At 50.4% G+C, this 17,286-nt stretch overlaps 1 protein-coding gene across 1 annotated transcript in view; it reads left to right on the forward strand.

The window, feature by feature from the left end:
- The window catches only part of LOC144112632 (neuropeptide F receptor-like), a 144,266-nt gene extending 127,779 nt beyond the window's left edge, over positions 1-16,487 (forward strand). The window contains exon 2 of the mRNA XM_077645431.1: positions 8,266-16,487. Coding sequence (XP_077501557.1) covers positions 8,279-9,415 — 1,137 coding nt within the window. The 5' untranslated portion in view covers positions 8,266-8,278 and the 3' untranslated portion in view covers positions 9,416-16,487. The remainder of the gene's footprint in view (positions 1-8,265) is intronic.
- The last annotated feature ends 799 nt before the right edge of the window (positions 16,488-17,286 follow it).

Consider the following 17,286-nt stretch of genomic DNA (forward strand, 5'->3'; position numbering starts at 1 on the left):
GGGCCAAATTTGGAAGTCGTCATCGTGTCGGGTACGGTCAGTTATGATTGGGCATAGATTTCGGTGCAAATCGGCAAAGGTCAAATTTCGGGGGTGGCCCGGGCCAAATTCTGGCAATGCCTGATCGGGCCAAATTCGGAGGTCGTCATCGTTTCTGGCACGCTCAATTATGGTTGGACATCCATTATGGTCCAAATCGGCCAAGGTCAAAATTAGGGAGGGCGTGGTTATAATTTTGGCTGGGGAATCAGTGCGAAATCACGGATTTGTGCTACGTAGAAGAAGACGATGAGCGGGCAGTGCCGCTGGACGGAGCAGATGGAAGTTGATGAAGACGACGCTCTGCAGTGCACAGCGCGAGAGCGTGGTGCAGTTTATGTGGGTGTGTGTGGCATATTATGAGGTCAACCACAACCATAACACGAGGTGTGTTCCGGGATGTCCTTGCTGCTGTATGGACCTTCAGGATGTCTTGTATATAGGACAATATCAGACGTTCCGCGTGTGAATGGTGACATGTGAAGCTATCCTTTCAACGCAGAAGCTAGTTGCCATGGCCGGGCTTTGCGTCAAGGGCATAAAATGTATGGTGTTAGACTCCGAAACCAGGAACATCAAGTTAAAGCTTCTATGGCTTCCACGCCACATGGAGAGTGGAAGCTTTGGAACCGTACAGTTTGACCAGACAGTCGAACGCGAAAAGTGGCGGTGTCAGGGCAGGGAACTCATGGAAACGGCGAATCGTGAGGTCTCGTTGACGCTGAAGGACGGCGCTACAATTTCTAGTATCCCCCATACGCTCTCTGTATTTGGCATGCAGTCGTTGGTTGCAATTACCGATGACCTGCTGTGTGCCTTCGTGCAACAGGGTTGGTCATGTACGAAGACTGTACCGTATGCCGCGATGTACACAATGTCATCGCTTTGGCCACTCTGTCGACAACTGTGTCATGATGAACGCCGATAGGTAGCAACAGGGTCACTGGTCGAAAGAGCAAGATGCAGCCTCTGAACGCATCATAGATATTTCGGAGTCTGTGGATACCTCTGGTGATGTCAGCAATGAGGTTCCAGGTGTCGACCGTCCAAAGTTGGTACCGTCCAAGCTTCCAAACTCTAGCCCGAACGAGCTTGGTGCACTGCGCCCAGTGCTTGTCGAGAAGGAGCATTTTGCACGCAAGTCCCTCAGCAAATGGAAGCTGCTCACGTGGGGGCTGTGGATGGTGCGTCGTCGTAGTACAGTGCTGTCCCGTTGGCAGAGTCAGCCTCCAACGGGTCCGCTGAGCTGTTGGCTGCAGCAGGGGCTGTGGGCGACATGGTTCTCCCGACTTCGTGGGCGGAGGCCTTGACATCATTGGATGCCTTCATGGACAACAGCGCACCGCTGAAGCGTCCCGCAGATGAGGAGCCATGTGACAGTGGATATCGGAAGTAGGCATCTGACGCTGAGGCGACGGAAGGAGTGGTTTCGAAAAAGAGGGCGACTATTGCCCTGGAAGCCGCCAACTCTCACGCGCTTCTCCCCGCCCCAGCGGATGGAGTTCAGTTAGGCAAGCAGCAGAAATGGTGGCGGCTGCAGAATTTTAGGTTGCTATCCTCAACGTGAAGGGTATGCGAAATCGAAGGCGCCAATATCAACTTGAGCGTCTCTCGCAGGGATCGAGCGTCAGTGTAGCTGCCATCCATGAAATGAAATTATCTTCTGACGAGCAGAGGGAATGTGCTCTCAATCCGTTTTTGCATGAATATAATATTATTATCAGCCACTCGAAAGGCCTCTCTGGAGGATGTTTGCTTTTCCTCAACAACGGATTGGATATTTTCGAACACTGGTAAAGCGTAGATGGTGAGGGGCGCCTTATATGATGCCTTATATGATGCGATCTTGCTATTTCAGGTGAACAGTGGCGGGTTATTTGTTTATATGCGCCTGTTAATGAACGAGAAATTGGGGTTTTCTTTATGCCATTGGATAACGATCTGCACACGGATCGCAAAATCACATTGCTTGGGGATTTCAATTGTGTTTGCAACGATGAAGACCGATAAGCGCTTCATGTGCGTAATGACCCTAGTTCTGCGGTCTTAACTAATTTGCTCTGTGAACACAACGTTATTGACACTGAGCGACAAAAATGCGACAGCGTTCAATGTGAGCCTATGCGTGGACACAATTAGTTTCTCTCTCTCGAGTCTGTAGGAGTCGGCCTCGTTCACTTGTTTGTTCACCAGCTTGTTTCACGGTTTTTCTTCTTCAAAGCTTCAAGCCACTCCTTTCTGAGACAGTGTTTAGAAGGCGACTGATTTGTCGTCTGCCTTATCTATTTGCATCGACTGGTCATGGCCGTGAGGGAGCTTTGGAGGTTTCCTGAAGGAGGTTGGTGATACGATTTGTTCACCTTTCGCTTGTCTTTGCGAACAGACGTGACGACAACGACACCGGCAGCCGGAACATAAACGAGGAAACAGAAGCGCATGCTGGTTTTTTGTGGGCTCGCGTCTTCCAGCTAGCGGGGCTACCTGTCTCTGTGTGCCTGCGTCGCTAATTGTAACGTTTCGGACGTTACAATATTTATTCGACCGGTCAAAGAGGCAGATAACAAAAGTACTAATAGAATCTATTTCCCTGTGCCCTTGTATTGGGAACCTTACCTTGTTTTATGGACTCTATTGTATTGAAGCGAGTTCAGCGAGTGTGTATTCATCCTGCTCCGAAATCCTTCTTTTTTAAACTCCACGCTTCTACTCTACCTTTCACGGTCTGGCTTCGCGCCAAGATGACTTTTCTTCCATCGTCGGTGAACGGTCGCCTGTGCGGCCATCAGAGACGATCGATCATTGCTTTGTGTGGGTACCGTAATGCAGCGTTTTTCTAGGACATACCGCAGTGGGCAGTTAAAAAGAACATTTAGATATCGTCTCATAGTATAATGTCTTTGACTTTCATGAAATACTCTGGGATTCCGTGCGATCTGTTAATGCTGGTTGGACTGTTTAGCCTGTGGAAAAGCCGCATGATAGGTCGACACGCAGAACCACCTTGTTCATCTAAGTCTCTGTCCAGTGAGCAGTGCGCCTTAGTGAGTGGGGTTTATGCTGCGCAGGACTGGCCGACTGAATGGGTTCCGGTTCTTGACGCATGTGTATGCTTCTCGCAGTTTTGATGTGCTGGTGAAGTACAGAGTACGAAGACAAGAGAATGTGTGTCTGCATCGTGCAATAGTGTGTGTGTGTGTGTGTGTGTGTGTGTGTGTGTGTGTGTGTGTGTGTGTGTGTGTGTGTGTGTGTGTGTGTGTGTGTGTCGTGTGTGTGTGTGTGTGTGTGTGTGTGTGTGTGTGTGTGTGTGTGTGTGTGTGTGTGTGTGTGTGTGTGTGTGTGTGTGTGTGTGTGTGTGTGTGTGTGTGTGTGTGTGTGTGTGTGTGTGTGTGTGTGTGTGTGTGTGTGTGTGTGTGTGTGTGTGTGTGTGTGTGTGTGTGTGTGTGTGTGTGTGTGTGTGTGTGTGTGTGTGTGTGTGTGTGTGTGTGTGTGTGTGTGTGTGTGTGTGTGTGTGTGTGTGTGTGTGTGTGTGTGTGTGTGTGTGTGTGTGTGTGTGTGTGTGTGTGTGTGTGTGTGTGTGTGTGTGTGTGTGTGTGTGTGTGTGTGTGTGTGTGTGTGTGTGTGTGTGTGTGTGTGTGTGTGTGTGTGTGTGTGTGTGTGTGTGTGTGTGTGTGTGTGTGTGTGTGTGTGTGTGTGTGTGTGTGTGTGTGTGTGTGTGTGTGTGTGTGTGTGTGTGTGTGTGTGTGTGTGTGTCTGTGTGTGTGTGTGTGTGTGTGTGTGTGTGTGTGTGTGTGTGTGTGTGTGTGTGTGTGTGTGTGTGTGTGTGTGTGTGTGTGTGTGTGTGTGTGTGGTGTGTGTGTGTGTGTGTGTGTGTGTGTGTGTGTGTGTGTGTGTGTGTGTGTGTGTGTGTGTGTGTGTGTGTGTGTGTGTGTGTGTGTGTGTGTGTGTGTGTGTGTGTGTGTGTGTGTGTGTGTGTGTGTGTGTGTGTGTGTGTGTGTGTGTGTGTGTGTGTGTGTGTGTGTGTGTGTGTGTGTGTGTGTGTGTGTGTGTGTGTGTGTGTGTGTGTGTGTGTGTGGTGTGTGTGTGTGTGTGTGGTGTGTGTGTCGTGTGTGTGTGTGTGTGTGTGTGTGTGTGTGTGTGTGTGTGTGTGTGTGTGTGTGTGTGTGTGTGTGTGTGTGTGTGTGTGTGTGTGTGTGTGTGTGTGTGTGTGTGTGTGTGTGTGTGTGTGTGTGTGTGTGTGTGTGTGTGTGTGTGTGTGTGTGTGTGTGTGTGTGTGTGTGTGTGTGTGTGTGTGTGTGTGTGTGTGTGTGTGTGTGTGTGTGTGTGTGTGTGTGTGCGTGCGTGCGTGCGTGCGTGCGTGCGTGCGTGCGTGCGTGCGTGCGTGCGTGCGTGCGTGCGTGCGTGCGTGCGTGCGTGCGTGCGTGTGTGTGTGTGTGTACGTAAAGCATTTGGTAGCTCAGCCGATTTGATATCCGTGCAATAAGGAAAAAAAAACACTGACGCAGTAGCCTAGTGGTCTCCTGCAGCGTCCAGTAGAGCTGTTCTTTTCGCGACGCTGCTGGTTCGACTCCCATGTCGTGGACTGATTTCTTTTATTTCTGCCTCTTTTTTTTCACTTCCTCTTCCTCCCAATCCGTCTGAATGAATTCCTTATGAAAATTATCATGTTTAAGGGAAGCTGTGCGGGGTGTCCACCGTGGAATTTTGTTTGCCGCGGCGTTACCTATGTGTGGGAATCGTCCTTCTCCTGTTTGCCGCCGTTTGTAACCAAACAGTGATGTGTGATGTTTTGCGTTTAAATGGTGCACCGTAAGAGTACACAGCGTGTAATATGGCATGACACGTGAGCAGCTACGCGCCTGATTGATGAGCACTCCCTCGAAGTTTAAGGAACGTGGAGGAAGAGAGGGAAGGCTGCGACGTGAAACACCGAATTGCTCCGCAGAACGTACTAAATTCCAGCCAACTGCAGTAGCCCCCTGTCAGGGGGCAAATTTAATGCCACTTCCGACAAATGACACTGGTCTGAATTGGCATACTTGGTTGCGTCGTTGTCACCTGACTAACGCTGTAATGTCATTTGCAAGCGTTTCCAGTGAGGATTCGTGCGCGAGGAGAGCTTCGTCTATAGGCTCAGCGGTGGCGTATCGCTGTACGCGCTGCAGAAACCTGAACCCAGATCCGCCCCCGTTTGGCGCCACGTGTTCTGTCTTCAGTCGCCTATAGTTCGAATACCCCGGTGGCTGCGCTAAAAAAATCGCATTACCGAAAAGCCAATTTTTTTTGTTAATCTGTACACAATAAACAGGAACGTCCGGAATTCTAGCGTCATTATTTCTGTACTCTACAGGCTATTTGCTTGCGGCTGTGGTGACGTGCTCATTTACGCTCGAAAAAAAAAAGTTTCAGACTCATGATTCTTCCATTTTTTTTCGTAGCCGAGACAAACACGGGTGACGCAAGCAATCAGGAGCCATACTTAGGGACGCGCTAGCTATGGAAATTTTTTAGCTGAAAAGCCTGAAGTCGGCCTTTGCACATAGCGTTGCTTGGGATAATGTTGGTTGCCTCATCCGAAGTAGGGATTGGCCCGCTGTTGACGCTGCCAGAAGTCGCCGGGGCCTCGAGCATCTTCTGAAAGGCTTCCTTCCTGCTACTGCAGCCGCATCCGTGGAATGGGATTATGGTGTTACTCAAGCGTTCATAACCACGGGAATGACCTTTTCTCAACGGGTGGAGGGCGAGCGCGTGACTGCCGCATTCCCCAAATGCCGTGCTTATGACGCCGGCGCTTTCGCTCGCTGCGAAACAGCCCCCATTTTCACCGCTGCCTTTTTTATTCGCGCGTATCCAGCGTTTCTTCCTTACTTATCGCGACACCAAGCCTCGGGGAAGTGACGTACGTCCCCCTCTTGCTTCTCTTGCTGCCGCGCCATACCGCCTCAAGGAGCGACATCGCGACGGGCGGTAATGGAGCGAGCATTAGTCGAAGGCTCCCTCTCCAGAATTGATGTCCGACAAATGGCGACGTAATCGTTAATTGCCCACGTTTACGCCACTGTGCGACGCTGCGCTGTCAGCCCGTGTGTGTGTTCCCCCTTCAGCTTTCTGCTCACCCCTTCGCTCTTGTGCGCCCAGCCGTGCTACGCGCGGCCTTCCGATGCTCAACACGTGTCCCGCGAGAGCCCATAAAATGCTTTCCTAACCCCAGCTTTGACTTCTTCTATATACTTTGTTCTTTAAGGGAATAGGGCGGTCCTGTGCTTGCTCTCCCGTTGCGCCAGCAGGGCACTTTCTTTACCCACCCCTCTGCAACGCCTCGTACGGGCTGCTCCCTTTTAAAACGGACCTGCGTAATATCTCCCGGTTTTCAATTCCCTGCTTGGCATTTATTTCGCAATGTCAGGATGCGCGCTCGCTTTCCTTGTGAATGCGATGTGAGCCCATACATCTCTAGATAGCATTTAATCACAAAGCGCGCCCACGATAGCCTCGGGAAGGAAATTTTGAAATTTTGTTGAGGGCAGTTGTTCTCTTATTACCCTGCCTCAGAGTAAAGCACCTAAATGTTATTCATCCATCAAAAGTAGCCATCAAAATCTTGTAGATCATCGTGCGCCAGGAAGAATGCCCACACGCGGAAACCTTCGTTGTCACTTACAGTGTGGTTGGACTCGCAGACAGTCCAGCCACACGATGCTTGACAGTGTGGTGGACATTGTGGCTTGATTTTCAGGCAAAGTTGCCTGCTGGTAAAAACAGCAGCGGGCCAGCTAAAACCGCAGGTATCATGGCCACTGCGCAAACAGCCCGCGCACACAGCGAAGTTTGTGAGATGGGAGTAAATGGCAGTTTTATAAGTTTCCGATATCATGAACATTCCTACAGTTGACCTTCCGCACATGTGCTGGCACTAATAGTTCATTGCCGAGGTTGTCAGGTATGTGCAAACTACACACGCGACATATTGGTGTTGTGCTCTGTCGGTGCTTGTAAGGAATCGTGGCTTTACTGAGCACACGGGGAAATCTACCGATGGTTCACACAACGCCGGCGCTTTTTGTGACTCCTTAATTCATTCTGAATACATTGCCTTGCTATCTTACTCAGGGACTAAATTGCGAAAAGCATAATCAATGACATTGACAGGCAGAGCACAACAGTCGGTTTAAAAATAAAATATGCGGAAAACCAAATTAATGCTCAACTGTCTCACAAGGAAACAGCTGTTTACAATTGGTAGCGAGGTTCTGGATGTGGTAAAGGAATACGTCTATTTAGGTCATGTAGTGACCGCAGATCCGGATCACGAGAGACAAATAACTAGAAGAATAAGAATGGGGTGGAGCGCATTTGGCACGCTCTCTCAGATTATGAACGGCAATTTACCAATGTCCCTCAAGGGAAAAATACATACACAAAAGCCGTATCTTACGGGAACTCACATATAGGGCAAATATGTGGAGGCCAAGAAAAGTTTTGAACTTAAATTGAGGGCAACGCAGCAAGCTATGGAAAGAAAAATGGCAGGCGTAACGTTAGGGGACAGGAAGAGGGCAGTGTGAGTCAGAAACAAACGCATGTTAATGACATCCTAGTCGAAATTAAGGAGAAGAAATGAGCTTGAGCAGGGCATGTAATGCGAAGGCATGAATACCGACGCTCCTTAAGGTTGACGCACAGGATACCAAGAAAAGGCAAGAGTGTAACAGGGGGCGGCAGAAGGTTAGGTGAGCGGATGGGATCAGGAAATTGGCGGGGACATGGTGGGCGCAGCTGTCACAAGGCAGGGATTATTGGCGAGCTATGGGAGATGCTTTTGTCCTGGAGTGGTCTTAGTCAGACTGGTGATGATGATGAATTCTTTTTTAAACTGCTTATAGTTGTTTCGCCATGCTGCTATGCGTCATTTCCGACTTTTAACTGTGGCGTAATAATTGACACACAATTCTATCGTTCAGAATATCGTCGATTGATGCGTATATGGGCGGGTTGTTACACGACAGAGGTGCAAACCATATGCTGTGTGTTGTGTATCCTACCCATAGTGCCCATTCATTGAGCCATCCCGTCTTTCCGGGATACATGCCCCGCTGAAGTCAGGACGGAGTTGACGGGCATTCTGTTGGCCTCATTGTATCGGGACGCTAGTTCGAATATCTCGGCTGCGCTCTTGAAGGTGTAGAATATGCGTTTACAAACAGTATTCTTTGCCGATTGACCTCGCAGGCCGGCCGTCGCCATGAACCTGAGCAGCGTGGCCGATCTGAACCTGACACTCTACTCGGGCACGTTCAACTTCAGCCTGGGCCGCGCGCTGGACATCCTGCAGCAGCACTACCGCAGCGACCGCGTCTTCTCGGGCTCCACCGAGGCCGGCATCGTGGCCGCGTACGTGTTCCTCATCACCTCGGGCGTCTTCTGCAACCTGCTCGTGTCCGGCGTGATCCTGTCGCACGCCAAGGTGCGCACCAACCGCAACCTGTTCGTGGTCAACCTGAGCGTCTCGGACACGGCGCTATGCCTCTTCTGCATGCCCTTCACGGTGTACTCGCTGACGCGCAAGACCTGGCCACTGGGTGAGCTACTCTGCAAGCTGGTGCCCTGCTTCCAGAGTGCCACCGTCTTCGTGTCGGCGGCCACCGTGTCGGCCATCGCGTTCGACCGGCACCAGACCGTGGTGACCGTGAACGTGCAGCGGCCAGAGGACGGCCGCCGACGAGTCGTCTGGTACATGGCCGCCATCTGGATCTTCTCCGTGGCGCTGTCGCTGCCCATGTGCCTGTCGCAGAGCCTCCAGCAGGTGGGCCTGTCGCGCCGATACATGTACGAGAAGTGCGTCGAGCAGTGGCCCTCGCCTGGTGCCAAGCAGCTGTACACCCTGGTCACCCTGCTCATCCAGTTCGTGATCCCCACCACGGCCCTGGTGGTGACGCACTTTCGCATCAAGTCGCACCTGAGCTGCTCGGGCAGCGGTGCCTCGGCGCCCGACAAGCGCGGCTACTCGGAGCGCCTCGAGCGTGAGCTTCGCCGCAACCGGAGGGCCACCATGGTGCTGCTCAACGTGTCCGTCGTGTTCGCCGTCTCGTGGCTCCCCTGGAACGCCATGAACCTGCTGACCGACTTCCACCTGGAGGGCATCTCGCCGCAGCGCCTCTACCTCATATTCGCCGTGTGCCACATGGTGGCCATGAGCAGCGCCACCACCAACCCCATCATGTACGGCTGGCTCAACACCAACATCCGCCGAGAGCTGCTGGGTGTGCGCAACCGCGTCGGGCTCGTGTTAAGCTCGCTGCGCGCCTCCAACAGCAACCTGCACACGTCCATGGACGACAACAGCCGCACGGCCGTCACCGTCGACAAGGGCCGCTTATGACGCGCCCCGCCCGGCGACAGGCGGCGCTCGTCGGCCGCGTCGTCGGTCTAGGCCTACGTTGTCGAGGAACGCGACAGCGGACCCTGTTTCGGACGCCGTCACGTTAGTGGTGAACTGCTGCGGATGGTGAAGGGATCTCTAATTGCGTCCTGCCCCTCGAACAAAACGCGAAAATGTCAGCGCGAATTTCGGGCCAGGCGCGAGTAATTGTGGTTGCTACCTTTCAGGCTTTTCATGATCTTGTAGCGAACAGCCACCTGTCTTTGCCATTCTTGTCTGTAAAACATGTACATGCTCATTGTAAAAAGTGCTGCGCGTGCAGCAGCGCTTGTACGCGCTGCCGGTCTCGACGCTAAGCTGTACCCCTTAAAAAAAAAACTTACGTCAAGCGCGAGCGAAATGTTTGCCCACCCGCTCTGCTTTAAGCAAGCAACCCGTTTGAACCGTCTTCAAGGCAAAAACTCTGCGCAACGCGACTAGCGTCGCTTCATCGTCAACGCGTTCATTGTAGCATGTATGTGGCGTGCGCAGAAATCGCGCGAAGTTTTCCAGATTATGTTTGTTGTACACCGCTGTTGTCTGTACTGTGGCCCGTGTACTGTTGGTTTATCGTTAAAAGCGTGCTTGGGGAAGAGAAGACGCTTATACTGGCGGCGCACTTCTTCAGGACGGTCGACGGAAGGCCTCCCACTTTCAGAAGGGACCCAATAACGTTCGTCAAATGTTACAAGCGTTCTCTGTTCCGTGCACTCACTCACCCCGACGCATATTTGCAGCTGAGGCTTCAGTGGCGCTCAGGAACTATTGACGTATGTTTCACGCGCGAAAGCAGATCTTTTACGGCCTCCATTGTGGTGCAGTAACGGAAGGCGACTTTTGCACCTTTCTTCCTGCTAAAATGCGCACTCGTTTTTTCAGTCTGTGCATTAGCTGGCATGTATTAGTCTAAAATGGGACCCGCTGGAGCTTGTGCGCGTTTTCAGCAGTGGAGGAAGCTGCAGACGCGTTAGTGAACACTATACGCTAGTTTAGTTAAAACGGGAGGATTTCACTGAGAATTTACGCGTGCTGTCCAGGATTGCTCGTGTTTAGTTGTGCCTTGGTCTTACTCTTTGCCTCGCACGAAATTCGCCGTATAAGCTCTGTGCCATAAAATGCCTGCGCTCGTAGTTGGCGACTCGCGCAGGGAAGCCAACACACACGACTGTCGCGTGCGTACTTTATTCGTTCCGTGCTTTCACGCTCCTCTGTTCGTGGGCAGCCGACGGCTGGCCCATAGTTGTGGACACGTGAGTGACAGACGCCGCCACCTCTTAAGCGGTCTCGGCAGAGTGCCGAGACCGAAATCGCGATGTGTTCGTACCGCGTAGCTCGGCGTGCCGGTTCGCTCTTCTGTGCGCGTTTCTTTGTCCCTGTTATTTTCCTGATGAGGCGGACATGAGCCTCACTCCGTGGGTGCGACTAAGGTGAGATTATAACGATCACTGAAGACCCGAGCTTCTCTGCTTGTTCGCAGCACAAGTGCTTGGTGTTCCTACACTGATAATTTTGATATGTCATGCACTAACGGATTCTTTTTAGTTTAGGTAGCAGGGCCTAACAAAACTTGACGTTTCTGAGGGATTAACCGACGCACACTGCTCTTTTCACTCTGAATAGCTGACTTCGTTCGCGCTACTGTCCGGCACCTTTTTACTACGAAAGCAGGGCTAACCGCTGTTGAACAAGGCGTAGACCCCGAAAAAGGATAACTTAGCCCTGGGGTTCATTGAAAGCTGGCCACTTCTCGTCCTATTTCATGCAATCCTTGCAGACTTGAAAACTGGGACGGCTTCGTGCGGTATTGCCGTCAGCACGGTATTTAATCTTTTTTTCTCCCGTTCCGTCGGGACTACAAAACAAAATGGCAGGAAATATGTTGTGCTCTATCCACAGCTCTTTCTGTAAGAACGAAATGGGAGAAATATTATTTGACTTGCATTTTTAAAATGCCATAGCGTACTAAAGCGAACCCATAATGCAGTATTATATGAGCAACGTTTCTCGCTACGTGTGTGTGTAGCCGATTTCTGTGGCTAAGAAATTATTTACGCACGGCGTTCAGTCTTTCTTGAAGGACAAATGTGACAGCTTTAGTCATTTTTGTTGGACCAAGCTGTTTATTGGCGTGTAACATTGCTCACGTGAAAAAGGTTTATCCTGGGAATGTGCGGATTCCTAGTGTCAAGTGTACAGTCTCTCCAATAGCCCATTCAGAACTACTTTGCATAGAAGCCAGCTTACTTGCTGCTTCCTTTTAAAAAAGCAAGTCTGAGACTTCTTGTCATTAATACCGCTAAATCAGTAGCTCTGGCTTAAATATTGACTTGGGACGGCTGGCCTGGTAGAAATTGTGCAAAACAGACTGAACAAACACGGAAATGAGGACGCAAGACAGCATGAGCATTCACACCGAAGTGACATTTTTTTGTGCACTATATTTTTTATTATATCTGAGAGGTGCACTGTGGTGGCAGGTTCTCACTGCACTAAAGAGAATGCTCAGCGTACTCGTTATCTTGCAAGCTGCACGCTCCAAAGTTATTGCCGTCGTGCTGCTTCCAAATCGCACATTCAAGACGCGCTAATTCCAAATAGAAAAAGAAATCAACCTTACGTGAAGCTGTTAATGTTTGAATTGCCTTTATTGTTATTGTCTGCACTGTTTTCTGCTGCGTTTTCTGTGCTTCACTAACAAGCATAGAAGGACAAACCCTCTCTCTTGTCCAGTACTCAAAAATTAAGGTCCAGCTGCGAGCGTCGGTAAAAAAAAAAGTCTGGAGCCTTTTGTTTTTGTTTCCTTCCATTGGAGTTGACACGAGATGTTGTGAGCTTGTTTATTGCAAGAAAAATGGTTAATATCCAAAGGTTTTAAGAAATACAGGGTCATCTGTTCTCAAAGATAGTAATATATACAGCTTTCCTCATATATGATCGGACTCTCAGGCAAATTCTGCTTTGTAGTTACGTGACAGCGGAGACAACTGTTAAGCTACAGTGACACTACATAAGCTATTTAAGCCGAGTCTTGAGCTTACATGCAGGGTCTCAAATATCCAGGCATTGCGGCTAATCTGGTGTACCGGCAAAAAGCATTTTGTTTTTGTTTCTTTTGCGAGAAATATTTTACCCAAATCAACATGTTCATAAAGCCTCAATGTGATTAAAAAAATGGGGAAAATTTCTCCTTTTTTTCTCTGCTTTCGAAAGATCCCAGCCGCTCTTTTAGATCGCCCTACTTTTACCAGACAGCATAATTTTTTTTTGTTTTTCTTGAGTCACATCTCTTCAGCTTCAAGTGCTGAATCGCTCTCGCATTCGTTGTATCGACCACACGTAATTATTTTTGAATAACGCCGGCAGTGCAGGCGCTAAACACAAAGAGCAGGAAGTCAAGGCATAGAATTGATGCCCTCGCAAGTGCCGCATCCTTCTTTTCCGACCACCTATGACGTTACGCTCAGCCAATACCGATACGAATCAATCACGTTCAACGTCCATGCTATTCAATCGCTGTTCGCCCATGCAGCGACGACCGACGCTTTTCCTTCTCCTCCGCGGGTGCAAAGAAAAACTTTGGAAGCGCTTCGCAGCATCTGTCCCCCGAAATTTTTGATACAGCACCTCGTATTTTTCTCTACTCTTACATTTTTCGACCTCTTGCGCCGTCTTATTGCCTATTCTGCGGGGCATTTTGCAGTAGCGCTGAGAGCCCTGAAGTGTGTATATATAGGCTTTGTTCGCTAACGCGTACGTGGAGAGTTTTCGCGATCACTGCGTGGCGTTTGTTTGCTACAGGAAGGCTCACGTCGCGCTGCTGTGTGTGGCTACTCTTCGCACGGGGTACTCGCACTCTCTGCGCGAACTCGTGACGCCGTTATGTAAACAGGCTTGGCAAGGACGCGAATCAACGAATTCTGTGCGAGGCGAGAGCAAAACATGACGCCTGTGCTTGGAGGAACATATACCCTTGCATCCCCCGCAGGGATGGCAAACAACTTCGCTATGGATAAGCAGTGGCGTTGTACGCGTCGCTGCTGCGTGATCATACGATCTCACTCGTTGCACGCGCCGAGCGTACGGTCGCCAGTATTTTTTCACTGTATTTTTCCAGTGAACTTGGCGCTTCATGAACTGTGAGGCTGCGCTGTCGATGTACGCAGTGTTGGTAGTCCCTCTGAGAGAGAAAAAAAACATTGTGATCGCTGCCACAGCGTGTGCGATGATCTCAACGTCCATCACTGCGAGTTCCGTGCAGGCGCTGCCTCTGCGTTGTTATATCGACGAGTTCTCCTGTACGGGGCCTCGTAGCAGTGTGAGAGGAGTGGGCGCTCCAGGCGACAGGTTTTGTCGCTCTCTCTATCCGAAACGTGTTGTGTTTTGCTAGTGCGTACAAATCTGCCACCTTTTGGGGCGCTTTAGCCGATGAAAGGTTATCAGAATGGCGCTTAGTTAGAGTGTATATATATTTTAGCTATGCTTCGTGAATTGTTACCTCGCCGACATTTTGCTGTGTGGATGTAAAGCAGAATATTGGCACCTGCGAAGGGCGCTGGCTGCCTTGCGTCATAGAAACATTCGTAAGACATAGTGCTTATTTTATCACAGCCGTAATATTGATGGCTTATCTGATTATACACCGCAATACATGTTCTTATCCCGCAAAGCTGCGTTCCGAGCTTCGAAGAATTAAAGCGAACTGACGTCATCATACATGCGCAGGTTTGAGCTTATATCGCGAGAGCCTGGTCACAAAGGGACAGGAGAGCAGCGCGCGTGGACGTTCGCTTCTCCCAGTGGAACACCTGTCAGCATGGCGACGCATTTGAACCGCATTTTCCGCGGAACGCTTTTTGACCTCAGCCCGGCAGTGTTGCGAGAGATGCAAATAAGTGGTGCCGACCAATCAAGGGCGGAACAGTCCGCGGCCACGGCGTCTGCCGGTGGAGCGTCGGTGCAACCTGTGAACAAAACGGAGACCCTGATTGCGCGACAGTGGCTTCCACAGCGCCGCCATGTTTTCTCAAGATAAAACGCCACCATAAAGGCGGCAGGTGAAGTGACATCCGAAAGAGACTAAATTGAAAATTACTTGAGCGATTTCTTTTCGTTTCACTGCGTTTTTTCAGCGCTGTCGAAGGTATCAGTTTCACATTCATGAGCATATCTACATCCAGCACGGGTGAGAGGCTATCGACCCTCAGTGAATTCTGTTGTGCTGCAGCTGCGACCAACCTGTGTCTACAGAAATAACTATTCTCACCCGCCCGCCTGACTGACAGGTTAGCGTCGCCAGCTAACAGGACTCGCCGTGCGAGAGCCGTCGGTGACTGCGCGGCGCCGTGGGGCGCAGAGGTAGGCGCGGTGTCCACGACGCCAACCAGTCACGACTCGGAAGCGGCGACCACGCGCGGACGGTGTTGCGAGCTCAGGCCCTCATCGGTTGATGCGACTGCTAGCCGTCACAAAGCTGCTCGGTTTTATTGAGCCAGTGCCTCCCGAAGTGGGCACGAGGCGGAACTGGCCCAGCGGGCACGCTGCGTCCACTAACTCGTGATGAAAACAGGCTTCAGGGACGTCACGCCCCTACGTTTTCTACGTTATTGCTCATTTTTCTTTCTTCAAAGGTAATTTTCAAATTACGGCGCAAGGACTTCGGCCTGTTACTTCACTTTGATAATGTTGTGGGCGTGCCAGTTTCGGGCGCTCGTATGGTTGCGCGTGGCTTTTCTTATTTACTTCTTGTTGGAACCGAATGAAACTGGCTATATATACGGCCATATAACTTTCTGGTCTGTGTGTGTGCGTGTGTGTGTGCCGCGTTCAAGTTTGGAACAGGGGTTGCCCCTGACCTTTAATTGCAGGTTCGCACTACTCTCTGTGTCCAAACAAGTGCTTTGCTTTGTTCCTTTATTTATTACCAAAGTTGTTCGCGGTAAAAAAAAAGAAAAGAGCTTCGAAACCATATTTGCTACTGCACACTTTGTTGACAACTTTTGTTGATGCGTCGACTTTTTTTATGCATGGCGCATATCTTAGAGGCTGTTTTTTTTTTCAAAACCTGCTCGAGAAGATCGCCACTGCGATTGCCAATGAGCCGCCTACTTTGAATGTGCACTCTTGGTCAAAAGTTTTAAGGCCACAGCGCTCGGCTGGAGCGGAATGGATGTTCCTAGAATGCTCCGTGTAGCGAATCATTCAAAACGCAAGTCAAAGAGGAAGCTTCTCTACCGCAAGAAAAAACCTTCTGCTAGCATTTCAAGGTCATTCGGTCTTTAATAGTGCCGTAATGGATCTGTTATGCGGTTGAAGGGAAAAGCCTTTGGCCTCAAGACTCTTGGCCAAGACTGTACATCCACGTTCACTTCGGCGGCCGAAATCAGATAAGTAATCTCTGTGAGGCGGTTTTCTCTCGCGGTGATAACCATCGGAGCACCAGCTCCCTCTGCACGAACGGGGCTGGGAGGGAGCGCCGCCCGCTCGCATTTGTTTGCTCATTTGTCGTTGAAGCGGCTCCCACGTGTTTCTTGAGGAACGCAAATAGCCTGAAGGCGGCACTATAGGGCTCCGACAAACACTGCGAGCTTCTCCTTGCGCCTGCACTCGTGCTGTTTGTTCTCATCGAGACTCGTGTGCGCCTAGAAGCTGCTACATGCTATTGAGGGCGCCGCCTGCAGAGCAGCGGCATCTTTTGCTTGTTTTTGTCTGTCGGTATTTGTCCCGGCCGGCAGCAGCTGCCTCAGTGCGTGTCCGTGGCGACGAGGCCTGAACTGCGAGCGTCTAAGGATGGCGGAATGTTGAGAGCGACTCACAGGTGCGACGCCTGTGACGTCTTCTGACGCGTCGCCCTTTTGCTGTGCGAATTTCTCTCCCCGCATTGTGTGTACTGCTGACCTCTTCGCCATTCCTTAGCATCGTAATAGTGTCTGCCGGCCGGACGCTTTCCAGACAATTTTGTGAACGGCGACTCTTGTCTCATGTGATGTGCGTTTCACAGCTCGGAAAAACAGGAAATTTCGCAGAAGGCAGGTTAGTTCAGCCACCCTGAAATAATAGGGAACGACGTGTCACGTGGTTCTCTTATGTTTTCGTTCTTGTGTGTATGAATGCTGGAAATAAAAATTACGTGAACAAAACGCTACTTCGTATTCTTCGCTCTGGCTGCTTAACACTGTCTGTCTCTCTCTCACGCCCTTACGCCAGCGTGAGAGTAAACAAATCGATACGTGGCAATTGAGTTTATTTAGTTTTTCCGCTGCCGCAGCATCACATCACCACTAAATCTCCTGATTGCACTCTTCTTTCTATCCCTATGGAAGAACACAACAGAAAATTTCCTCTTACAACAGACTTTTCTTTAGTAGTTTGGGGGCATGGCAACAGAAATCCTTGCAGTAACAGGATTTTCTTTAGTATTGCGCACTCCTTTGTCGTAATGGAAGGAACAGTTTTGTCGCGATAACAGACAACTTCGCAATACTGCAGATATATTTGGCCTACCGACTGGATGACAAAATATTTTGTTGTATTTGGCACCAGCTCTGCCGTATTTTTGCGAATTGACGTGTTGCGGAGCAGTCACAGCATCGCAACCCGCTTTCATGGCTCTCTCAGTTCACGAAGCGACCGTTAAGGGCCCTCGGCTGCTTGAAACACGTATCCGCGGCGAAAATTTAAGCTGCGCCACTCAAAAACCTCCGAAAGCACAGGCGAAGCAACAGCTGGTGTCAGCCTATCCGGGCCAGAAGTCCGCGAGGCTGTTTGAGCATCACACTTCCAGACTGGTCGCCCTCTTAGCTGTTACATTTTCGACCTATGAAGTTGGCGAGCGC

The sequence above is a fragment of the Amblyomma americanum genome, chromosome 1 (assembly GCF_052857255.1).
Source record: "Amblyomma americanum isolate KBUSLIRL-KWMA chromosome 1, ASM5285725v1, whole genome shotgun sequence".
Taxonomy (NCBI): Eukaryota; Metazoa; Arthropoda; class Arachnida; order Ixodida; family Ixodidae; genus Amblyomma; species Amblyomma americanum.